This window comes from Pelecanus crispus, chromosome 1, assembly GCF_030463565.1.
Source record: "Pelecanus crispus isolate bPelCri1 chromosome 1, bPelCri1.pri, whole genome shotgun sequence".
Taxonomy (NCBI): domain Eukaryota; kingdom Metazoa; phylum Chordata; class Aves; order Pelecaniformes; family Pelecanidae; genus Pelecanus; species Pelecanus crispus.
Window position 1 is genome coordinate 16473952 of NC_134643.1, and position 25746 is coordinate 16499697.

At 42.5% G+C, this 25746-nt stretch overlaps 1 protein-coding gene across 1 annotated transcript in view; it reads right to left on the reverse strand.

Annotated features, from left to right (window-relative positions):
* The window catches only part of COG5 (component of oligomeric golgi complex 5), a 200895-nt gene that overhangs the window by 2264 nt on the left and 172885 nt on the right, over positions 1-25746 (reverse strand). Inside the window, exons 17-23 of the mRNA XM_075719793.1 lie at positions 24397-24507; positions 22957-23019; positions 22046-22149; positions 20451-20688; positions 11408-11484; positions 10786-10912; positions 10147-10226 (exon numbers count right to left, since the gene is read on the reverse strand). Coding sequence (XP_075575908.1) covers positions 10147-10226; positions 10786-10912; positions 11408-11484; positions 20451-20688; positions 22046-22149; positions 22957-23019; positions 24397-24507 — 800 coding nt within the window. The remainder of the gene's footprint in view (positions 1-10146; positions 10227-10785; positions 10913-11407; positions 11485-20450; positions 20689-22045; positions 22150-22956; positions 23020-24396; positions 24508-25746) is intronic.

Sequence of the window (25746 nt, forward strand, 5' to 3'; positions counted from 1 at the left end):
CCGTACCGGGGGCCTGCTGCTAACGCCCAGGCAGCAGCGCTGAACTCGTTGCGCTGGGCCAGTGGTCCGGGGGGTTTGTCTCCTGCACTCCTTTACGGAAGCATAGGACGCACCAGCACAGCCGCTCTGCCAGTCGGGGGGGGGTGGCACTGGGTTTTGGTAACGGGGCAGGAACGGTCCCAGTCCCGCTGGGGGAAGGTGGGTGCTTGTCGTGCACATCTGGTGGGGTGAGGGGGCCGTGGGGTTGAGGGAGATGGTAGCAGCGTCGTGCATATGAACACGCAGCACTGGCTGTAAGATGGAGGGCTGGGGCAGGGCGCCGCGTTTACATTTGCTGCTCCGTCCAACAGCCAAGCCTGTTTCACGCACACATGCTGTCTCCTGGAGTAAGCTGATGAGAGAGGAGAGGCCCAGATCCCCGTGGGATGCTGCAGCACTGGGAAGCTACAGCCGAGCCAAGGAAACCTGGCAAACCAGAACAGGAGATGGTAGGAAGAAGTGGGGTCATCGTACGCTTTGTCGCCTGCCAGTAAAGCTGTGGCTAAACCAGCAAGGGCTCTGAACTTCCTAAATGAAAACTAAAACCCACCACTGTCAGAGCACTGCTGGGAATCTCCAGCAAAGTTCATTTATTAACAAGTGGGAGACGCTCCTGAGGCCAAGAGCCTGTACTCGCTTTGCTGGAGAAGCGAGTCTGAGCTTTGGGCTCCGAGAAGCCAGCAGCAGCGACGACACCCGGCCCCCGAGCTGGTCCCAGGCTGTGTCTGCTCCTGCCAGCTCTTCTCACCTCCATCAGCACCGGGCACTGATCCGTAAGCCTCCCTGCCAGATGCAACAGGATGAGTTTGGTGTCCACACGTAGCACACACGTGCGCGTGCGCACACACACAAAACCCACACACCTGCAGTCAGGCTCCCTGGCCTGTCGCCAATGGAGCCTGACAGGGAGAGTGCAGCGTGCAACTGTGCAGAGCGCGGGGTGGGAGCCAGAGCACAGGGGCACGAGGCGATGCCCGTCCCGGCGTCCCCAGGCGGGGCAGCTGGGCTTCGGGCTCCCTCTTTGCTGAAGCCCAGGGCACATTGACTGAGACTGAGGGGATGCAAAAGGAGGACGGACTGCATTATTGGAAAGAGTTGACAGGTTTCAGAAGAATAAACTGACTGAGCAAAGAAACGGTCCCTTGTGCTGGTGTGCTTGAGGGCTCTTGAATTTTGATAACAACTTACTAGTGAGTTACTGCTGAGGGGTCCGCACCAGCTACCAACACGCTCCAAAGAGTCACTTGGCATTTTTTGCACATCAACAAACAGCAAGAGAAAAGTTATCCGCTGGTACAGCCAGAAAGGCAGGCAAAAGAATATTTATTTTATCTAGTCAAAATAAAGCTGGCTTTTTGCACCTGGTCAGCTCTCTGAAAACCTTCAGCCTGCTCCTGCCGACGGTCTCTGGGGAGCAGCACAGGGTCTACAGGGAAAGAGGCAACAACTAAAAAACTGCTTGCTGCAGCCACAAAGTGCTTTGGGTGCAGCTCACCTCACTCCCAGCGAAGGCCACCAGCAAGACAGACTGCAGAGAGATCAGGCACGTCTGCAGGCAAGTTCTAAATCCCAAGATTTGAAGAGAAGTGAGACTGGGTGAAAGGGGCAGCAGGGAAGGGTGCTTTTTAGATAAAACCGGCCTCTGGTGGCAATGAGGGGCAGAGCATGTCATGAGCAGACTGAGCAGTAGGTGGGAGATGCAGGCAGGGAAAGCTCAAGGATCCCATCAAGAGAGGGGAGATGCTTCAGAAGTCAGATGTGTCTCACGTTTCTGCTCAGGTCAGCGCTGCTCTGGGCAGCAGTAATCGTTAAACACGTTAGGTGTTAGTTACCTGTCATAGTGGCCCTCACAGCACCCTGCTGGCCCCGCTGTCCAGCGGCAGGATCAGCGGGCTCACGGTGCTGGGTGAAGAGCTGACTGAAGGGCAGAGCTCAAAGGGTTGTGGTGAATGGGGCTACGCCTGGCTGGCGACCGGCCACCAGCGGTGTTCCTCAAGGTTCAGTTCTAGGGCCGGTTCTGTTCGATACATTTATCAACGATCTGGACGCAGGAGTTGAATGCACCATTAGCAAGTTTGCTGACGATACCAAACTGGGAGGTGCTGTTGACTCTCTTGAGGGACAAGAGGCCTTGCAGAGAGGTCTGGATAGACTGGAGCATTGGACAATGATTAATGGGATGAAATTTAACAAGACCAAATGTTGGATTCTGCACCTAGCACGGAGTAACGCTGGGCACAAGTATAAATTGGGAGAGGAGTGGCTGGAGAGAAAGGGATCTGGGGTGCTGGTGGACAGCAGGCTCAGTGAGTCAGCAGCGTGCCCTGGCAGCCAGGAGGGCAAACCGCATCCTGGGGTGCATCAAACACAGCGTGACCAGCCGGTGATTATCCTGCTGTGTTCAGCGTTGGTGCAGCCTCACCTCGAGCACTGTGTGCAGTTCCAGGCCCCACAATTTAAGAAGGATCTGAAGGTCCTTGAATGTGTCCACAGGGCAACCAAGCTGGTGACAGGGCTGCAAGGCATGTCCTGTGAGGAGCAGCTTAGGGCTTTGGGCTTGTTTAGTTTGGAGAAAAGGAGGCTGCGGGGTGACCTCATTGCTCTCTACAGCTTCCTGAGGAGGGGATGTGGAGAGGGAGGTGCTGATCTCTTCTCCCTGGGATCCAGGAACAGGATGCGTGGGAATGGTTCAAAGCTGTGCCAGGGGAGGTTTAGACTGGACGTTAGGAAGCATTTCTTTACCGAGAGGGTGGTCAAACCCTGGAACAGGCTTCCCAGAGAGGTGGTCGATGCCCCAAGCCTGTCTGTTTAAGAGGCATTTGGACAATGCCCTTAATAACATGCTTTAACTTTTGGTCAGCCCTGAAGTGATCAGGCAGGTGACTAGATGATTGCTGTAGGTCCCCTCCAACTGAACTATTCTGTTCTGTTCTGTTCTATTCTATTCTACCTTCTACAAAGAATAGCCCCTTGCATTAAAAAGACATTTGAGAAACTCCTGTGACAGTTTTCTTACTGTAACTGTCATTCATCTTGCTGAATCTTTCCCCTTCCACTCACCAGTGTCCCTGTCTTTTCCTCTATACAATCCCCAAAGTTTGTTGGGCCCAAATAGTTTTTAGAAGTCATCAAAAACTGAAAACAGAAAAAAACATATTGACCTGCTTAATTTAGAAAGCTCTGACACCTCTTGGTGAAGTTGTGGGTTGGCATCATTATCCAGATGGTAACACTGCTATCCCCTTTCTGACTTGATCTCCTTGCTTTGAAAAAGCCTTTGAAAAAGATGACAGAGATAACCAGATCCCTTCAGATGAAAGGGAGCAGCTTTACCCTAAAAGCAGCACCCAAAACTGCTCAATGTCACCCTTGATAATCCTTAGCCAGACTGTTATCCCCATCAGATCAAACAAGAGGGAATGAGATTTAGGCTACGCTAACTGCCAAACACCAGTATTAGAGTCCTGCTGTTACACCTTCCGGCAGCTTCTATCTTTTCTCTTTCTCTCCTGCCTCAAAAGAATCTGATTTAACTGGCAAAACCAACTCCATCAGTGGCAGCTCCTGTCCTCTTACAACTCAAAAAGGAGCTAAAAGGAACTTGGTGAATTGTTTGGTGGCCTCAGAACTGCCCAGACCCTTCTCCTTCCCAGCAGAGACCAACAGCCGACAGAAGCTGATCTTTGTCAGCGCTCTCCTGCTGTGCTTGCTCTTTTACTGTGGCTTTGCTTGCGTTGTTTCAGAGAGACAGAGTCAAACATCATCAATATGACCTGCCCAGGAACATCTTAAGTCTCTTTTCTGCTCAAAAGACAACCAATAATTACTACTCTATCGGTACTATAAGGTGAATTCTCAGGCATTTTTCTGAAACAGACCTTGTACAGCTCTACATTAAACAAAATAAAAGCCTTCTCAATACTCTAAGACTAAATGCATTCACTATTTTCCCACGTCCCCTGTTTGCATCTCCAAGAAAAGTATTTAAAATGCTCTAAAGCTGAGTGTTAAAATGCAAGTCATAATCAATAACTTGACCTGAAATGCTAAAACAAAAGCTTGGTTCTTCTCAGACAGTAAGAATTTTGCAAATGGCCAAATCCACAGCAAAGGCATGGTGAGCATCGACTTCTCACCAAATGTAACATTTATGTCAGGCTCCCTTGACTTGTCAGCCTTCAACTTGTGAAGGTTGTTTGGCAAATGCCACATCTCCCACTGGCAGGGATTTCACTGTAACTCCAGGGGAACAACTGATGGGAACTGCAGTGCCAAAGGAATGAACAAGTCATGGAGAAACATCTACCACCCGACAGAGGACACGAGTACCTCCAGAGCAGAACCAACCTAGGGAACCACCTGCTTCGCGCACCCGTCGAGGCAGGGCAGCAGTCCGCCGCCCCCGTGGGCAGGTGTAAGAAAGCAGCCGGAGGGTCCTCGCACTGAGTGAGAGGGTGAAAAGCTGCTGCAGCCGCTCAAGGCTGGGAGCCAAGAGGCAGCCACGGTCCCCTGGAGCTCCATACCCTAGCTGGGGACCTCGGAACAGCTCATAATCATGGTCAAGCTCTGATCGGCTCAGAAAACTCTTCTCTGCAGTGCTGCCAGGAAGCCTGTCCATCCCATTAGGAACAGCACCCCTGGTAACAAAAGGTCCAGGCAGTAAAACGGCAGAAATCACGAATCCAGGGAGAAAGAATGTTTGGAGTCCAGAGAGTAACGGTGAAGTTGCTTCAGAGTGCGAGGGAGGAACGGGCTGGGAGGGGTAACCAAAAGCACCGATGGTCATAAAGCAGATGTGATCTCAGAAGTACATCTGGGATGGGAACGTTGTTTCTCTGAAGACAGTTACCAAGTCTTAAGGGTGGGATTTCGGGACTGCGACATACAGAAATAAGGACAGTGCAGGAAGCTGTGTACAGCAAACCAAGATGGTTGCTGCTGCACACAGCCAGATTTCAGCTCAGGCTTGTAACAATACGCTTCACTGAAGTTGCTGAGATGCCTACATGACTGTACCTCCTTTTGGGAGATAAATGAGTTTAGTAGCAACGTTAACACTTGAAATGCAGATTTTATGATGACATTTTTGTAAGCTTTACCAGTCCTAGCTCAAATGAGCTTTTGTAAACTATGCTGGCAGTACAGAATTCAATTCAGATGCACCGGTTTACCATTAAAATCTTGTATTAAAAAAAGGTAGGCTTGTTCCTGTAGAGGACACTGTAAAAACACTAGTGCATAAGTAGTAATGGAAAAATAAACGGCATCATGGGTTAAAGCAGTATCATCAAGTCTCCAGCACAGAATAGATCACAGCTGTTGTCATATAAAAAGATGTAATTTATAGTTATATTACCAATGTTTAAGAAGATGGAAGAAACCCTGTTTATGTAATATACAAAACATACTCTTGAAGGGATTAGACTAAATAATGCCCTAAATTCAGCATCTTCCAGTCTAATAAAGGACATAAAACCTGTTCAGCAATCTGTTTCTATTTTAAAAGACAAGCTATGGTATACATTACAAATATTGTTTGTAAAAGAGAGCCATGGAAAGAGTGTTGGTGGGATGTTCTGCATATATTAATGCTTCATTAAAAATGCCATAAGAAGTAAGGAAAAAAAAAATCTAAGCTTAAGATGCCCTCCCACATAAGGAAAAGGATTTTAAAGCACTTATTAAATTACTTCACTTGCTTGAGCAAAAACATGAGATTTCTTGGAAATCAGGACAAGCTGATTATATAAGACCCAGATAGTTCTTCTTCAAAATGTTATTTCAACCCATGAAGATGTATATCTACAGTTAAAAGAAAAAAAAAAAAAAAAGGTATGATTTGGGCTGTGGTTCTTAAAGGGATCTTAATATGTATCATTTAGAATTACTCTAATGAATTAGCTAATTTTATATGGAATTGTGAATACTAGCGCTACCCTCCTGGGCTCTGGCTCGGTCAAATGGAGCCTGATTTAAATTGTCAGCTTCTGAAGAGGCAGGGATCATCTTTTTGTTCTGTAGTGGGGAAGCGCCCTGTGCACTCAGGTCCCGATCAATTAGCAGGGCAGCTGGAGGACAGCAGGGTCAAGACTCTTCTTTAGTACTTTGTTGAAAGTCTGTTTGCTCTGCAAACTTCAGGGCAAAGAGGAAAATGGAAAATACGCTGTATAAGAGCATATCTGCCTGACACCGGATCTATTTAATCTAGTGCTATAAAAGTTACTGTAAAACTGAACAGTAAAATCTCCAACAGCATCATCTGTAGGACAACAGATTAGCAAGAGACATCTCTAGTTTGTTCCCGATTGCATAATAAAGAGATCAAAAGAACCGTGCATTGACAGACAAGCGTAAGTGACGCGGAGGGTTTTTATGAATGGCCTGGCGCTGGCCGGGGGAGTGCTGGGAGGCGCAGGCGTCGCAGGCAGCACGCAGCAGCCCTCCAGCCCCGCTGCGTGGCTGCCGCTCGCTCGGTTTAAGCAGAGCGGAGCAGTGACCCAGCACGGCTCTGCTGCTTGCGGCAAAGCTGTCACTCTGCTGCGCTTAGCGAGGCTGAACCTAATGTACAGATGGGGCTTTCGTGGTGGTCTCCTAGCTGGCATTTGTCCCTGCCCCCTGGCAGGTTGTGGTCAGAGCCGCTCTCTGGCTCAGGACATCGGCTCGTTATGAAAATGAACCCTTCATCGGGCCCGACTTTCAACTCTGCTCCAGCAACAGTGAGCTTGAATAAGGGGAGTTTACCCACACTCGAATGGAATGGAAAAGATAAGAATTTGGTCCTTCGGGCTGGCTCAAATCCTGCCACGCCTAACAGGAAGGTTTCTTTTCTGGAAGAGGAGTTGAGTTTTCAAACTTAATTGAAAAAGAAAAAAGTGCCCTGGCTGCTTAAAGAAGCGCTCCTTTCAACACAATCCCTGCTCCGGGAGGGCGCCTGCAGTAGAATCATAGAATGCTTTGGGTTGGAAGGGACTTTGAGAGATCATCGAGCCCAACCCCCCTGCAGTGAGCAGGGACTGAACCTGTGAACTTGGCGTTATTAGCACCATGCTCTAACCAACTGAGCTAACCCGGCAGTAGGGTCATCTCACCTGACTTTAAATGCCTGCAGGGCAGCTGTCTGCCTGAGAGAGCTCCCGTGTCCCAGCCCACACTCCCTTCACTGAGCAGAGAAAATGGAGCTTTCAGGACACAACGCTACTGACCTATTTTAGGTACCTACTTCAGGATGAGATGAATCAGCCCTAGCAGTGCCTGTTTCTCTCTGTTGACTATAAAGGGAGTCTGGCTAATATACCTCTGGCCAGGTAAATCCCACCCTTCATGCTGAATACAAGCAGAAAGAAATGCACAAAAATGCTCAGAATGCTACTAATTCATAACACTAACACTACATTGCATATGAAGCATTTAAGATCTACAGAGTGGAAGAAGCGCTGCAATTAGCATTAATATGAAGCTGTAAGGATTCTGATAACACAAGTAAATTAATATCTAAACAGCAGGTCCCTAGAGTAATTGCACAGTTGTTACAAAGGGAAGTTGCAGAAAATTACCATTTGCAAGGTTGCAGCAAACGTAAAGATAATTTCTTGATGTAGGTCAGTGCAGGGATCTGAAGGCTCAAAACATCCAAGGTTCAATTAGCACAGCTGAACAACTACAGGCAGAAAAAGCTTGAAGAGGATGACTGATAAAAGACTCCAGACGAATGAGCAAAATGCCTGTAGTTCAACTGAGGTTCATACGAGACACATGAAGCGCAGGCACAGAAATGTTCCAATAGAGTATTAAAGAAAATACGAGTGAAACACGGTCATACTAGTGACTGACATTTGCTTGCCTGCCTTATGTATGGATAACCGGCCTATTTAGAAATTAACAGGCGTGAGAGGAGATGGTAAAAAGGTGAATGCATAGGCAATGCTTACAGAAGTTACCAGTGTCTGCAAAGGAGAACGATCCCCTTCACTCACTGCATTCAAGGGTTGGTCAGCTAGCCCCTGCTCCTTGCTCCCAGACATGCAGTGCTACATGAGCCACCAACCAAACTGCCTGAAGGAAGAGTCTGTTTGACAAATCCAGTGTAGTTAATTCATGTGGCTCAGCAAAGCTGCATGAGTGGCCTGCAAGCAGTGGGCCTGGGGATGGATGGAGAAGCAGCCAAGCGTGGGCAGTGACAAACAGCCTTGCTCTGGCGTACCGAGAGTAGGGAAGAGCCACTGGAGTGCCAACAGAGGCCTTTCAGAAGGGCAGATCTTCAAAGCTGCCCTCTCCGTGCCCTGGGAGGACAGATGTCTGAGCAATGGCTGAGCACTCCACAGTGCAAAGCAAAAGGACCACAGTCTCGCTGTAGAATGCCCAAGTAATAACCTTGCCAAGTGATAACCTTGCAGCGGCGCATTCTTGAGATTACAAAGTTAAAATATTTTAATAGTGGTATCTCATGCAAAATGAAAATGATTAAATGAAAGGGTTGAAATGAAAAGCTTAAGTATTCCAGCTATGCTGCTTGGTCTAATGGATGACAATCTCTCTGCCCAAAAGCCTTGTCCCAAGGCTTGTCCCTTAATACCTCCATGGTCAGAGCAATTTATCAGTGTCTGAACATGACCACCAGCAAGCCCATTAACTGAATCAGTTTGGATGAAATTTAATTGCAAGCAAAGACAAAAATGTGTTGTACTTAAAGGATGGCATTTTCAAATTTGTGTAAAAGGATTGAAAAGAACAAAATCCCATCAGTTCTCAAATTATTTGCATTCTTGGCTTTCCCTAACACGTCTGAAATTCAACACTGTCAGTTTTGCCAGTACTATCAGGACAGAAATTACAATCAAATATTTGTAACTAAGTTACATATACAGCTGTATCAGCCCTGTACCTATTATTCATTCCCCTGTACTTCAAGGTGTCATGGCTTAAGGTTCACAAAAACCTAGTTTTGTAGCCAAGTAGACTAACAACATGTATGATTTTCAAAAAACACTCTTTTAACACACATATGAAGAGACACGGTTTGCATTTTAATATTTTGGAAATAAATCCTACTAACATGTACCAGTGATCAACTAGTATTTCCTTAATTGGCCCGAGCACTACACTGGACTGCATGGTGCTATCAGCTTCAGGAACTGTAAATATTTATAGCAGACTCCTCTTGGCTGCTTTAAAAGTGTGGACAGATAATGGTCGATTTTCTCAAGCACAACCACTGCTGGCTGGAACTTAAAAGTCAGCTTTTATGATTTCAGCATAAGCTGGCAACATCCACATGCAGAAGTTCACGGACAGAGCTAGCCAGATCGAGCCTGGTGCAGCTATGTGTGACAGCCTTTCCTGTGCCACTGGAGCGGGTGACACCGAGGTCAGGACAGGACACCGAGAAGATGGCTGGAAGAGTTAGGGCGTTAGGGGCCACATGATCATCTGAGCCTTGAAGCCTGAGGATCCTCAGGCTGGCTCCATCGTGTTCATACAACACATCTGTTCTCTCTAACATACTTTAGAACTCTGCTTGTTGTGAGAAACAAGACTCTTCATAACTTTTCCTAACATTTTAAGATGCAAAACAGTATTTAGCTATAAAGTCATCTACCCTAGGAAGATTTTAAAAATCTGATGTAATTATCACTTCCTAAAGATCCCGGGCTGATTTCCTGAAGAGTAACATTACAGGGTTATGTAACAAGGATCTTCCATTTTTAAATTGCTACCTACATTTTCATTGCTTAAGCTTCCAAAGCTTCTCTTTCCTGATAGAGAAGACAGGACGGCTGCAGCCTTGACTTTCCAACAGTTGCGAGAGGCAGTTTTGCTAAAACACAGTATTAATTTAAACCACCATTGCGCATGGTTTCCTTCTTTTGCAAGAGGATTATGTGCATCTTCCAAAGGCACTGAAGGGTTTGGGTATGGGGGGCGGTGGGGAGTGCTCAGTTTATATATTCTCTGATTTTGCAATTCATCCCATGAGTGGAGAGAGGGTAATGGTATTTATGATACATCTCCTATAGCACATTTTTTTACTTGTCAGGACCAGTCCTGGTGTGCAGGTAAGTTACTGCACCATTATAATACATGTAGAGAAGAAAGAAGCATAATTCTTACCGTATGAGAGCAAGCCTGTCTTTTTCAGATGGATGATCATCAAGCCACTGGGAGTAGCGGGCAATGGACCACTCAGCCCTCTGATACAGAGAAACACAAACAAACACCAAATACACATAAATGTGAAAAAGGAAACATACACCCCAATTTCAGAATCAAAGATGACATAAATGAAGGCCACATGAGGCTCTCTTAATACTGCAGTGATGCGGAATGAATTAAGAAATCAGAGACAATTAACAGAAATAGCCCAACATGTTATTTGGGAGCTCAGAGGTGATTTCCTACATCAGCTGCTCGCCCGATTCTGAGCGGGGTCTGAATCTAGATTTCCTGCACCTTACATGAGCAGGATCCAGGCAATTTGCAGTCTGTGATCAGACCTGCAATTTCTTCTATGAGCTGACAGAATATTAAAGAATTGAGAGTCTATTTAAAATCAGGTTATCATGTTCCTACTGTTAATTAATCAAAATGTGAAGTCAATGACCATAACACATTTGCCACAATAAAAACAAAAGCCAACAAGTCATATAAAGTATGAGCTTGAATACTTTTTAACTAAAATAACAAGGGCAAACCACAATGTTCTTTCCTCTATAGGACATCTCAAAAGGAAAGACAGGTTGATCTTATTACCTGGAAGGGTGATTTTAACTCTGGTGGTGCTCTTGTAAATAAGAACTGAAGAATAATGCTGAATGGAATAACCTCTCCCAGAGCTGGGCTACTGGCAATATGCTCACTGGTCTGGAACAGCAGCGGTCTGGAAAAATGTAACAATATACTTGTGAAAGGAAGAAAAAACTTATCTTATGCATTAGAAAAATGCCTATGTGGTGGCAATATTGTGTTAGGATAGAATCATATTTTTTTCCACTAGGCTGCACCTTAGGTTTTCAACACAGGTTCAGTTTGTAAAAATTTTCACAAGTTGCCTACCGTAATTAAACAACACAGGACTGTAAATTTCATATTTCAGTGAAAACACTTGAAGTAACTATAGAACTCTGTCATACAGAAGTTGCACTGAAAGCAACACAAAAAAGTACAATTTGGCCAACATTTGCATGACAAAGATTGTTAAATCATAGTTGTACTCTGCATAAAATTTAAAAGAACTTTAATCTATTTCTAATTTGCAGGTGGGTGTTGCCAAAATAGCTCTCAGTTCAATCAGAACTAACATGAGGTAATAAATGGGTTTTGAAATACAGTTTGGTCATACTGCCAATTGCTAGTTCCTGCAACTGCAACTCACCTGAATGACCTCAGCTGTCTGTAAGATTTTCCTAGGTCAGAGACTCGCCGACACAGCGGTGCTACTGCTAACTCCATCTATAAAAACAAACATTTTAATTTGACTTAGATTGTCCCAAAATATAAAACTTGGTATTGAAGTAGCCTGCCTTTAAGCAATAATCTAAACTTGCAGTCACTGACTTCTCGCTGGTGGCTGAATTTAAGACAAGAAGCTATCCTTTCTTGGGAAGCATCCCACGACAAACGATAGTGACAGTCTATGCGTAAGAACAGAAGGGGTCTTGTGAGCTTTCTGAGACTGAAGCTTTGTTTCTCGCAGCAGGTTTATTTTGTTGGTGATGAGTTTCCTGATGAAGCACTTAATGTCAATACCCCCAAAATCTGACCGCAGCCTGGGAAGAAAGCAAATCTAGGCAGGTCTTCACAAACCACTCCTAAAGCAGTAAAAATGCATACCCATTTCAGCTGGGCACCCTTTCCTTTGGAGAAGGACAAGGTTAAAGTGATTCTTTCTTGAACACTTAGCCCCAAAGTCATACAGAATCACAGGCAAAAGAGCATCAGTAAGAGCATTATTTTTATACTTATTTTCATACTGTTCAGTCTCTGTGTTACAGCAGCCATCGTTCAAAACAAACAATTTTTAAATTCCTTCTGTTTTTTAAGCACTGGAGTTCACCTGCCTTTTCAAACAAGACAGGCTCCGCTTGGGTTTTTACATCATTCACGTGAGACTAAATTCTGTCACAGGCTCTTCATTAACAGTGAGGACACAGAATTGAGAAAGAACGATTTCACTTCCAGATCCCAGACTGAACATGAACATGATATGGCAAAATTTCAGTTAATATGCACACTAATACAAACACCACCATTCAAAAAAAAAAAACCATAGGTAAAGTAATTTTAGCCAGATATGGATTAAGTCTTTATTTTTTGCATTCCTGAAGTGTCAGTCAACAGAGGGACGCAAGCTTTATTCTCCATGGATGTTTTTTAAAAGACCCAATTTGAAAGACTGTTCAGACTTTGATTTCCACATAATGCACAATTAAGCTAAGTTTCAAGGATGAGACCTAAAGTAACAAGATTAAAAACACCATACAATGAGCTTCCCATTTAAGTAACATTGCTGAATGAGTTTCAAAGCATTTGTGATAAGACACTATTTACAGTGAAGTCTTTAATACTACTATTCTTTCCAGCTGTAGCATTTCCTCAGACAGAGGTGGCTGCTGGGCCACTGCCTTCACCAAGAGCACCTAACTGTGCTGGGGTCCCAGCATAAACAGGAAAGCTGGTGTGGTGAACTATGTTGCCACAGTTCATCTAAAACCAGAAGAAATTAAATAAGCAATTAATGCAAATCAAGGCCATAAACTTCAGGCACCCATCTTAAAAAGCAGATGGCAGGATGGGAGTCATCTCACCTTCTTCTCAACATCTACAGGTTCTCTTCATACTCAGTGGAGAGAAGCAGCCACTGTGGGGTGTGATGCATCTTTCCCCAAGGTAGACATCTAAAATAGGTCAGGTGGGTCATGTTGGAGTATCCACCTACATGACACCCAGTTAGACAATGCTGGGAAAGCCAGAGGACCTAACGCAGGCACCTACGCTTCCTCTACAAACAAGGAGAGGAGGGCACCTCTGAAAGGTGAGGGGGAAAGCCCCACAGAGCTAGCCTACAGGCAGTGCAAAGCCACTCCCCGAGCCTAGGAACCTTGAAGTACATGCCCCACATCAAGCACTTCCAGGCCACTTGAAATCTGCATTTTATATTAAGCAGAAATTCACAGAAGCAGAAAGTGAATAAAAATCCAGGAAGCAGAAAGAAGGATCTTTGTCTTCTGCTTTCAGATGGAATGCTCCAGCCCCGTGTAACAGCCTGGCTCCCTCCTGCCTGCTGCCCTTCTGGCCCCCAAATCCTCTACTCTAGGCTATGAACTGGCCCCTTCTCTGCAGCTGGGTGGGATCCCTGCCCTGTCCCCCCGTAACCCTCGTAGCCCGAGGGCTGGGTCACCTCCCCACATGCAGGTGCAAGGGGTACTTGTTTCTTGGGCTGAAGAGCATGTACAACCCAGCTCTGCAGTTCCTGAGCAAGCACACTACCCACCAGACAGTGCAAAGGCACGCAAATGGGAAGGCAACGTCCCCACGCTTGAGGAGGAGCCATCAGCTGCCGTGCCATGTGCTGAATTTGCTGGCACAAGGGAGCAAGGTTGAGTGCACACTCCCAGGACAGGCAGTTTAGTTAGCGATAGGATGAGAGGAAATGGGCTCAAGCTGCACCAGGGGAGATTTAGATTGGATATTAGGAAAAATTTCTTCATGGAAAGGGTAGTCAAGCATTGGAACAGGCTGCCTAGAGAGGTGGTGGAGTCACCATACCTGAAGTGTTCAAAAAATGGGTAGACGTGGCACTCTGGGACATGGTTTAGTCTAGTCTGTCCTTGATTGGCTTAGTGTGGACTTGGTAATGTAGGTTAATGGTTGGACTGGATGATCTTAAAGGTCTTTTCCAACCTAAACGATTCTATGATTCTCCCGGGGGACTTCTGCAGGGAGGTGCTCCAACTCCAAACTGCGATGAAGCTTAGACAAGTTCAGCATGTTGTTCTCCCAGATCCCCTGGGACACTTCTGAGCACGTATGGGAGCCAAGGGGCTGGTCTGCTGCACAGGATCAGGAGCAAGTAGCCAAAAAGAGGAGCACATTAAGTAGGCTTTGCTGCATCATGATACAAGAACCCTACAGATGCTGAAAAACAAATGGGAGCAAGACTGATTTCTCCAGAGCTTCTTTTCAGGCAGTAGCAGCTGGAAGTAACTGATATCCTGCAGGAGCTAGTGTCCCAGCTTTGGTGGGAGCCGTGGGCTTGTAGCTGTGAAGAACCAGGGAGAAGATAATTCTTTTAGGTGCTTTAGAGAATTTGATAACAGGCAACAAACTGCCAGTCTGACTTGTGGAAACAGAGATGCATGGATCAAACTGTACTCATGAGGGGAAAGAAATCCCAGCAGAGCAAAATATAATTTTGCTTAATAAATTTTAAATTATTGTTTCTCTACTGAAACATCATATGATGTAATGAGATGTAAGTGAAACTTTCTACAGCTTAACCAGTTCCTTATTAAAAAAAATTTAAATGATTTCTCTTGAACATACTTGGCAGTTTCCATAAATCAACATTTCTAGTCTCAAGTACTAAAGATTAAAATTTACTTTGGAAAATTCTATTACTTCATCTTCAACCTTTATTCACTGTAGGAAATTATTAGTATTGCTAGAACTAGATAGATTTAATGGCAGCAGATGGTTGATTCGTGAAGTACTAGTTGCCAAAGAAAAAAAATGTTTTTAAGCTTTGCAGCATACTATACCATCTCAAATTGACTCATGAAGAGTGGGAATGAGTGAAAACTAATGTGGTAAAAATGTACATAAACCACAGAAGCTTTTTTTTTTAAAAATTTACAACACCAGTCTGCTATGTGTTATAACCCAATCTCTCCAATAAAAACTATACTTCACATAATAACTAAGATTGTTTTCTTCACTTGAATTTTAGCTATTTGTCTGAGCCCAGTGCTGTAGTGAGATGCTACAGCATCTTTCTGCTGTTACATTCATTTCTGCAGGCCCACTGAGCAGGGTTTTGTGTCTCCGCTGAGCATCGTGCTGGTTGGCACCGCTGGCCTGGGAGCAAGTGCTGGGGAGGAATCATTCAGCTGGAACAGCTGCTCGTTGTAAGGTGCTGGAATTGGGCAGAGGATTGAGCATGCATCACTTTTTGGTTTTGCTACCTGTCATCACCTGAAGCTGCATCAACTGTTGATTCATGCAGCATGTTTATGCTGTAGCAGCTTTTGCTATGACATACAGCTATAGTTTCCAAAGCATTTGGGTGAGCTTTTACAGGTCGGGTGATGTTTTTGGCTGTTTGCAAGCCAATATTTGTATTATGTGTGCAAGGCCTTTCATATAGCCAAGTCCTATGGACTTTACATATGAAAGCATTAAGTAGTACTTTTTGTTTCTTTTCCAAATTTCTCTCCCAGAACTGCAAGTTTGGAAATTCAGATATCCAGGTTAAATTCAGTGATAAATCACATGTCCAAGCAGTAATCTGCAACCACAGAGGCTTGATCGACTAACGTGAGATCCAAGGGAAGCAGTAGGAAGTGCAAGTGCCTGCCGAAAAGGAAGGGGCAGCTAGAACAGAAGGCGGCCTAATGACTCTGCCTCGTTTCTTCTAACTTTGTTCAAAACCCATTGCTTTTCCATGATTTATTCATGTTATTTTGCTAGGCTTTGCAGAACGCAGTGGCAGACTCCTGCCCAACATACGCTTCTTCTCAATGATTCTTGCTCTCTAAGCCCAAAAAGGCTATATTCTCTTTTCTTCTCATATGACCCTGCCATAGCCCATGGCTAGGTGGTCAATTATCTGTTGAACTATTCACTGGCTAGCCATATTGTAAAAAATACATCACATGGCTGGCTTCTCTAATTGGATTATGTTCAGCAACCCAAGGGTGAAGTTAATACATAGTCTAGATACAGATAATGCATATATATTGAAGAGCGCTTTCAAAAACCCCATAGTGAAGTTATTGTGTAGTGCCTATTGTGGTATTTTCAAGATCTCTCATTACTAAACAGCTGTTTTTTCAGCTGGAAAATCTTAACATTAAATTTTTAGCAATTACATTTCCTCCTGGCCAAGATGAATTCCAAGTTTTTAAATGTTAACTCAAAATGCTTTTTTCTAGCCATTCACTGGGAGAGAATGCTTTAACAAGCAAGGGAGCAGAAGAGCTCTGAACTATTATATGAAAGAAGCTGGCCTTGAAGGGATGTGGAATTTGATTTCTCCCCCATGCAGCAATTCCAAAACGGTTGATGTTTAAGTAAATCATTCAGCTGTAATACCTCCAAAATAACACACATCAGAAAATAATTTCCTCCTTCCAGTAAGATAGTTATCATTAAACATTAAGTGCATTTTAGCTTTAGTAGTTTCTGTCCTTATGACTACAACTGTGATTACAGATTCCCGCTTCTCTCACTTCTCCGTAAGAAACTAGAAAGGAAATTTTTTAGTAAAAATGATAAAAAGCATTTTTACACTTGTATGATCATCTTTGATCAAACAAACAAATCTGTTTACATTTTTAAAAAACCAAATGTCTAATATTCTTGCTTTTTTAATGCCACATACTGAATCAGGAAACCAGATTCTGACCATAGGCTAACCAGCAGATAGAAACATTTTTTCTGCACTGGAATTTAGCATTGTCAACTTCTACAGTAAAAACATTTTTCTGGGAAAATTCAATAAAACCAAAACATTTTTCAGTAATTTATTGATAAAGGCTTGAAGAGTTGGTGGCAGTGTTAAGTATGCCCCACCAAAACTATTTGAACACAGTACTGAACAATGCCAAAAAAAACAACTATAAATCACACCTAGATAAGAAATATATGACGGTATATATAGAATAGTATTAACTCAAACAGCACCAATAAAAATAGTTCACTTGACAAGGCTGAAAATAGTAAGTCATGACATGAGAGGGGGTTCTTGGCACAGACAGTGGCTTCTGCCTTACATGTCACTCCAAACATACACTTGTACTATGAAAAGATGGGAAATCATGTCATGCCATCATGCCATTAAGCATAAAGATTACTTAGTCTTTGCAATTTCTAGACTAGTTTATTTCAATGCAGTTGTGATTTGTATTTGCTAATAAACAGCTATTTTCCTATATCAGCTTTACGTAGCAGACTACTAATTTCCATGCCAAATATTACTGTAAATTCCTCATTTCTTCTAAATAAATTTCTCACTGATCATGCTTATATTTCATTCTTTGCTGCACTGTCCAGCACTTCCGTTGGGTTTTAGGAAGGCCTGAACTACAAGCCTACACCGATCCTAAAGTGTGCCTAAGTGTAAGTGCTGTAACAACTCTGAATACCAAGCAAGTTAAAAGGTCCTCTGGAGAAGAACTGGTACCCCCCCAGAAACATAAATGTTGAAAAACCATCAGGACTTGCTGGCTTGCTTGCCTCCAGGAGAACATCTTTTTTCAGTCTGACTAGTACTGAATTAAAAAGTGAAATTTGCTATTACATAAGTGAATACTGAATTATGGTCACCTTAAAAATACAAAACCAAATGAAAACAAACTGATCCAGGAATTTATAGGAGTGACTGAAAAGTAACCTTGTGCAATTGCCTGCATAAAAAACTGAGAGCACGAAAAGAGGTGAATTCAGCCTATAGACTGGAAATATTTCAAACAACGAGAGTCCCAAGGAACAGCACAGTATGTGATAATAACCTTGCAGCACTGCAGACATTTTCTAGGGCTTAAAATGTTTCTGTGTTCCTGTAAGTACTCATCTTCATGAAATCATATTAATGATATTCAGGCATATTTCAAGCCTATCATACCTCTGTTTACAGCTGCCACACTAGCACACACCTAGTCTTACTGCTGAAATACCCGTAATGCACAAGATAGCAAAATGCAATACTGACACTGGAAACAGGGTAAGACAGAGAATTCAACAGAACTACAGCAATCATTCCTGACTGTATAAGTAGCTGAGCCTTACTCAAGAAAATTGGCTGTTGTGCACCTCACCGAACCCAGTTCTGAATGAAGAGAAGTTGAAGACTCCGATTTCGCCCTTCTGTGTAGACACCTGTTGTTTTGAGGCAATCTATCAGAAAAACATGTTTCCAGTGCAAAAATTTTCAAATCTGACTCTCAGCCAAAGCTATTCTGCTGAGTATAAGGCAGCTGTAACTCCAGCTCTGAGTGCCCTGAAAGAAATGTGCACAAGCACATGAGAGACCCAAAATCTGATGCAACCCAAGATTATTTGACTTACTGCATGCATGTTTATAATAGGACCTCAAATTAACCAAAGCTTCTGGACAGATTTCTGCCCAGGTCTTTTGCTTGCAAGTAACCCCAAAATACCAAAAGGGGTTTTAGATCTCAAAATCCAGTTTTAAGCAGGAACATGTAACCCTTTTTGAGTACAGAAAATTAAAAATGACTCTACAAGACAGAGCATAAGTAAAAACAGTTAATAAACAAACCTCCTCCTACACTTACACTGTCTTTCCAGACAGGTCCTTTCCTTCGGGTTTGGCTTTAGTCCAACAACGCAGTGCCTTAGTCCTGTTCAGGATTACAGCCACAATTCGGTGAATGTGCTCAGGACTCCTGGCTGGGTCAGAGCAACTACAACCTCCCCAGTGGGGCTACCAGGAGCTGGCATCATGGGCACATGCCCCAAACCCACCAGGTTTTCGGGAGGGGCAGACACACCCCAGAAAACATGGATATAAGGCAGCCTCCACGTACAAAATGTTTTGGTCCTTTTTCTGTTATCCTGAGCAACAGGATATAGTGTCCAGGCACACTACAGCCTGGGATGCCCTAAGGAGCTCTGTGCAGAGATGCTCAAAGGCACAGAGCGAGCATTGAGGTGGCTGTATGGGGCTGGTTGGACCCAGATAGTTCTTGTCTTAAGCCCATTTTTAAACAAGCCAAAAATATGGCGCAATGTGAAGATGAGAAAAACACAAGGCAGTCCCCAGATGCAGCAACAGTTGAAGGCAGGAGACAAGAACGAATTGTTCCACAGTACAAAAGAAGAGAAATCAGAACATTTATCTTCACACAGTTGTCCGCTCAGGAGTTAGCACAGTGGGGAAAAACATGCAAATGCCCCTACACTCAGATGAAAACATACCTTCATTTTTCACTTAAAAGGCAGCCCGTGTCAGAATGAGAAAAATAAATGTTTAAAAAAGATAAATGAGTGATATTTTTAGTATCATTATAATAGGTGCTTAGATCAGATGCTCTTCACTGCAGAAATTAGGTGAAGATATTTCCCAAATTTATATGACTTACTTTAGTACTGCAGCAAAATTACAAAAATTATCTATATTCCTTCCAGAAGAGGACTCAAGCGTCCTTTTTTTTCCCTCCAGTTTTATGCCATTGTCTTCAAAACGGAACCTTCTCACTGAAAGCAACTGAAAACCTCCCCTTAACGTCGGTGGTTAAAGGCTGATCTGCTACTTTTGTGTAATGAATAAAAAAACTTTACTCAGAAGTATGTAACTCACAGGCAAATGATACAAAGCAGCCACAAGCAGGAGCGGAGATGGCAGTGATTCCTCCCTCTGTGCCTTCCTCTCCTACCTCAGTTACCTACCAGCCAAAAGCAGCACTCGGTATGCAGACAGCTGGTGCTAATTCCCTCCTCTGCTGGGATAATAATAACTGGGACCTTCAGACCAATCTAGTGGATGCCTGTATTCTTTGGCAAGTTAATCACACAGTGTTACTATTAACAAATTACATTTGAATATAGTAGATAATGAACACAGGTAGTGGATATTAATCTGGCAATTTGTTTTGTGTTTTAGTCCAGTGTAAGAGCTGGGTAAAGCTGAGAGGCAGATAAGTCAATCAGATCATGAAGAGAATCCCACAAGAAAACTGCCCTTCTGTTATCGAAAGGGCAGTTTTTCGACAGGGTATTGCTATTTCTTTAGCTTGTCTCCCACACTGCAAGGTGGCTGAGTTAGCGATTAACCACTGTGGGCACTGTGATATATAAAGCAATTAAGAAAGCGACACACCATTCCATTAGAAGAGAGAGGAAGAATGAAGTGAATGAATGGTGGCAAATGATGGACGTACCAAAGAGGTCAGACAAGCAGGATAAAATGTCAAGACGCAGCTGAATTTAAATGCAAGTGTCATTTGATAGGAAGCTGTCAGACCTCCCTGAATGTGCCTTACAGTGATGAGGGATCTTCAACCACTTAGTGGATGCATTTCTCAGGATACAGTATCTCATCAGAGAGGATGTTTAGAACTGGAATGCACTGATCTCTACAACTGCCTGTTTATACTTTGATGGAGACAAAAATATTGATACTTTTCAGTGAACACAGTGAAGTAAGAGTAAAAAGCAGAAATCCATATTAAGGGTACCTGTGCAAAATCTGCCGCAAGCCGCATCTTCCCGCCTTCACCAAGGGGCCTTATTAGACTGGCATTGCGAATGAAAAGTTCAATTGCTCTTTGAGCCATGGCTTCAGTGTTATCAAAGACAAAGTCAAAACACTCAAAATGTCTGAAGTAGTCGTTCATGACTCTTGCTATAAAACCCTGTAGTTCTTTCATGTACAAAGAACAAGGGACCTCTGGTTTTCCTGAGCTGGATAATGATCTGAAAAAGAAGAAAAGAAAAAAGAAATGGGGACAGATAAATTCATATTTAAAACACAACCAAAAACTATTGGATTCTTTTTAATTTTTTTCCTACCCCACAAAGTCATGGCATGAATTGTAGAGTCTCATTTCTACTCAGAATAAAGAGCGTGCAGCGCTCTCTGAAACTGTAGTCAAAAAATATCTCTTTATCAGCCATTCCCATCCTAACAAGATAAAGGAAATCACCCCACTCCTACCCACCTCACAGAGCCTCCACCACTTTGGAGCCTAAACCTCAAATCCAGCCCCTAAATTTAAATGTTCCGGTTATTGATTTGCAACTCTAATAATGGATCAGAAAATACAAGCACATGTCACAGGGTTACTAGTTTAGCCTATCCCAAACCTGTTCTCTGTATAGAATTAGTTTCCTAGATTCCTCTAAACCCAGGATTATAAAGTCAATCTAAAGTCAAATCACAGAAGCAGCACAGAAGCTACAGGACACACAAATCAATCACCTTTCTCTTCCTTTGAATCACAGTCACGTAAAAGCTCTTCCAAACTCAGGAACCTGAGTATACAGGCTATTTAACAAAACTTAGCCTTTGGCTGGAATCAGTTTATCCACTAGAGAGATACTTTGCTAGCGGTGGCAAAAGAAAGATGGAGAGGGTAAAATATTGTTTAAAAAAAAAAAAGTCAAAAATTTAAACACCTCTGAAAATATACTATTTTCAGTGAACTTCCAGGACGGAAAACAGGACATCTGATGATGATATAAGCAATGTCAGAACAGAGATAACAGCCAGAGTAATGCTCAGGAAGTCTCAATTACAGATAGGACTCAAGATCTTTGCAAATAAAGAATACTGGAAATTTTAATTAAAATACTATGGGAAAATAACATATTACACTAAATTTGAACTTTCAATAAAAAAGATTTTTTGCACCATTTCATATTCAGTAACACTTTAGAAAAATTTCTATGTAATTTTGAATCAGAGGTTATAAGCAACCAGAATATTGATGGTTCTGAAGACTGTTCACAAAAAATAAGTTCCGAAAGCAAAAGGTTTTTTTAAGCACAAAAATAGCCTCTGCTTGGCTTTATTTTTCTATTTAAAATTAATTTTACACAACAGATATGAAAAGAAAAAGGGGGGGGGGGAAGAAGACAGATGCTACCTGATTAATTTTTTTCAGTAGATAGGTGTACTTCTGCTTTCTGTGTTCATTGACCATAAAGCATTGCCTTCTCCTCAACAAACAAGTGCTCTTGCTCCAAGGACATTGTGGCAATAACAATCTATTATGCATATGCAGAACGTCTTACTAAAGCAACGGTAAATTTAAAAAATATTTCTAGTTACCCAGAAAAGTCTTCCTGGTGCATAGTGATGATAATAGCTTCTACTGAATCCCCTACAGAGTTCAGTAATGGTTGAACAGCACTACCCATTAGATCATGGACTGTCTGAAATAGAATAAGAAAAAGGCAGAAGTAAGGAAACAGCAACTAGAAGCATTTGCATTTTGACACCTCAAAAATACCTCGACAGTTAGTTCATTTCAACAGTGCTTTTTATTATTCTGCATTAGAAACTGCTAAATAGAAGGACAAATGCCTAAGATAATATTTCTCTTTAATTGATTTTACCAGTAAATACGGAAGTAAGGCTGTTTACTACTACTATGTAAAGCCTTCCTTCAAAAAGGTGCATAACAATCTGGCATTCCTGGTTTGTAAAAGTACACGTTTTGGTGCACACACTTCGTTCAGCTGTTCATTCCCCAGCCACGCAACTGCCCTTCATTCCTCTGCACACAACCCCTCCCAGATTAGTGCACAGCAGGACGGATGTGGATAGCTGTCATCCGCAGAGGGCTGCACGGCCATCCGCATTGCCCCTCAGAAAAGCACCAGGTAGCGTAAAAATCATAATTTCATGTGTCTGTCGGGGGGTAAGGGGGTGATGAAGGATCCAGATATTACTGTGTGATTGCTGCAGAGACAGACATTTCTTTTCACAGTCAGATGACGTCTGGGTTCCGACCATTATGAAAATATTCTTGAATACAAACGCTACTCAAGCAGCGATTTGGCACATGCAACACATATGTAGCTGCAGATACCACAAAATATAAATTTCAGAATATTTGTATACCTCTGACTGACATATACTGACACAAAATAATACCTGGGAAAATAAGTGCACATTTTAAGTGTAGCAAACAAAGCAAAGCTCAGCCCTATCCCTGCAGCATATGGACATTCAATTACCTTTAAGGCAGTTGTGACTGTTTGCTCAGCAGCTGCTGGAAATGAGCTCTGATTGGTAATGACCTAAAAATTTTAAAGTAATTGTTAATAGTCAACATTCAACAAATTGTTACAATCCATAGTATTTAATTTAATTTAAAAACATACTGAGTTATCCTTAGTAATGAGTGGTTTACATAGGTATAGACCACTATCACGTGTTTTATACAGACAGAATTTTCAATGCACCAGTATCAGTCCTTTGCTCTCAAATTTCCTATGGACTCTGCTTCTGCCTTGGCAAAGAAATGATTCAGTTGAGTTCAACTGAAATGTAGCTGAAGGGTTAACAGAATCAGAACAAAACTAAGTGGTGTATTCTCCCACTGCTAAGTATAGAATTTACAGGGAACTATACAAGCAGCTTTATGGCAAATATTTGAAAGAATGGTTGCTCTTTCTCAGTATTATGATGATTATAACACTACATGTTAAATAGCTTTTGTGCACAGCTAAGCAATATCAGAACTGAAAGTCAAGGAATGATCTGAAGGAATAGTCTACCAATTTTTTTAGAGTTATGAACATGCTATACAATAGTATTTTTAAGTCAGATAAGTACTGAACTCAAAGACTGAATCATATCAGATCTCCCTCCAACACTAAGGCACATGAGGTTCATTACTAAACACATCAGAGAAAGCAGACTTAAAAGTTTATCTACCATCTGTTTGCAAAATCCAAGCAAATTTTATAGGCTTTTTAGCATTTTTTAACATTCTTTAAACATATCCACAGTCAGGAGTACTCATGATCTTTTTTCTAATCAGGCTAGGATTTAAACATGATTAACTACAACTACCACTATATCTGTTTTAATTTACAGAGACTGTGTAACCATTGGCATCACTAAGCCAGTAAATTGGAATTATTCATAACTGTGCTTAGTCCTGAAAACATTTCCAGCCCAGACTTTGGTCACAGCAATAATGCATGGAGATATTTGTGAGGTGCTGCTTTTCTTGATTTCACCCTTTGCTTCCCCTTTTCAGTTTGGCCACACTCGTGGGAAAGCCGTGAGGATCTTCTGAGAAATAAGCTTGGGCTGGGACAGATGCAGACAAGGGCTATCCGGCTGACCGGTACAAAGGCAGAGCTTACTTGGTAAGAAAAAACAGAAAGAGTTCAATTGTTTAGGCTCACAAAACAACAGCTGTGAGATGTGATTATTCTCTATAAACACGTATTTCACCCCTCTTCTAATATTGACAATTTGTCACATAGCGGTGCTTACAAGCAGCAACCAAGTCTCAAAGAGAGAAATGCATAGCAAGGTGCAGCTCTTAACCCAAAATTGGGCTGTATTTGTCAGAGTTCTCATCAGCTAATGGGAGAACACGCATACGACAGAGCGAAGAAGTTAACATTATGGCAAGAAGAGAAATACCAAAGGAAGCCTACCTTCAGAACCGACTGGTGCAGTTTGTATAGTGAATTAACTACAGCCACGTTCCTCCTCTGTCCCTCTGTGAGTGGTCCAATCACCTGACTGGCATCTCCTTGAGTAGACAGCTGCAGTGATTGCAGAAATTGTTAATCCAGTACCAACTCTTTAAACACTGCATCACCACAAAATTATAGTTAACTAAACTTAGACCACAGCAGAAAGCCATAGGTCTTCAGTACCAATGTTCCTCCATTTAACTCGTCTTGATTCATATGATTTTCACCTCTAGATAATACAAACTGAACAACAAGAACAGGAACCGTGAAAGACTGCTGTCTCAACTCCCAAACCACAGCATTCAGGCCCAGATCTCTTGGAGATACCTAGTCCCCGCATAACATCAACTTCATAATCTAAGAGGTGAAGTCACCTACCCGAGGATGCAGTATAAACTAGCAGCAGCAGAACTGAAAAGGGTATGCTTTTCTGTGTACCCTCAGTCCTTACTTCTGACAACCATTCAAGCCTCTCCTTAAAAATGCTGTTTCTTCAAATAGGTGGCTTACAGCTTTGTGTGTTTGCCATATTAGTGGCTTGTAAATGAACAGGAAAATAGAACTGCAAGGACCAAAACTGCTAGTCCTGTCATTAAAGAGAGTTCTATCCATGAATCTTTTAGCAAAAATAAAAATAAGTTTCTTCATATTTAAACTCCACAAAGCATGCTTTTCTTTTTATCATTACCACAGAAATCAAAGTTGATACATAAATAGCAATTAACTAAAGAACAGTCCCATAAGGATACCACAGCACATGTTTATAATTTAAAATAAAATAAATTGTAATTGGGAAACAAATGGAAATTTTCTTGTGCACTGAAAGCTGCAGAAATACAAAGGATTGACAAAAGGCTATGTGAATTCTAGAGGAATTACATCTAAATATTACAGCAAGAATAGCTATTAATAGAAGGCTTTACTGAGATATAATTATCTGACTAGTTATCTATGTTTCAGGATACAAAATTATCCTCCAGGAAACTCCTGGAAGATGCCTAGCTCCAAAAGTCTCTCAGTAAAAATATATTCAACTTACTGAACAAGTCATCAAGAGACTTTATGAAGTGTGTCTTTAAACACAGTTGTAGTCCTACCGAAAGCTCCTAAACTAAAACTGAATATACAGTAACAATTGTTTAAGAACAGAAGAAACAAATATAACATGAAAATTTTTAAGTTATGGGAAACAGTGAATCTTTACTAGTGAAAGACTATTCCTGTAATTCCCATAGCTTCCACTCAGCATAAACACGGACAGCATACAAGCAAAGTAATCCAGTATTTGCCAGCACTGCTAGCAATGAA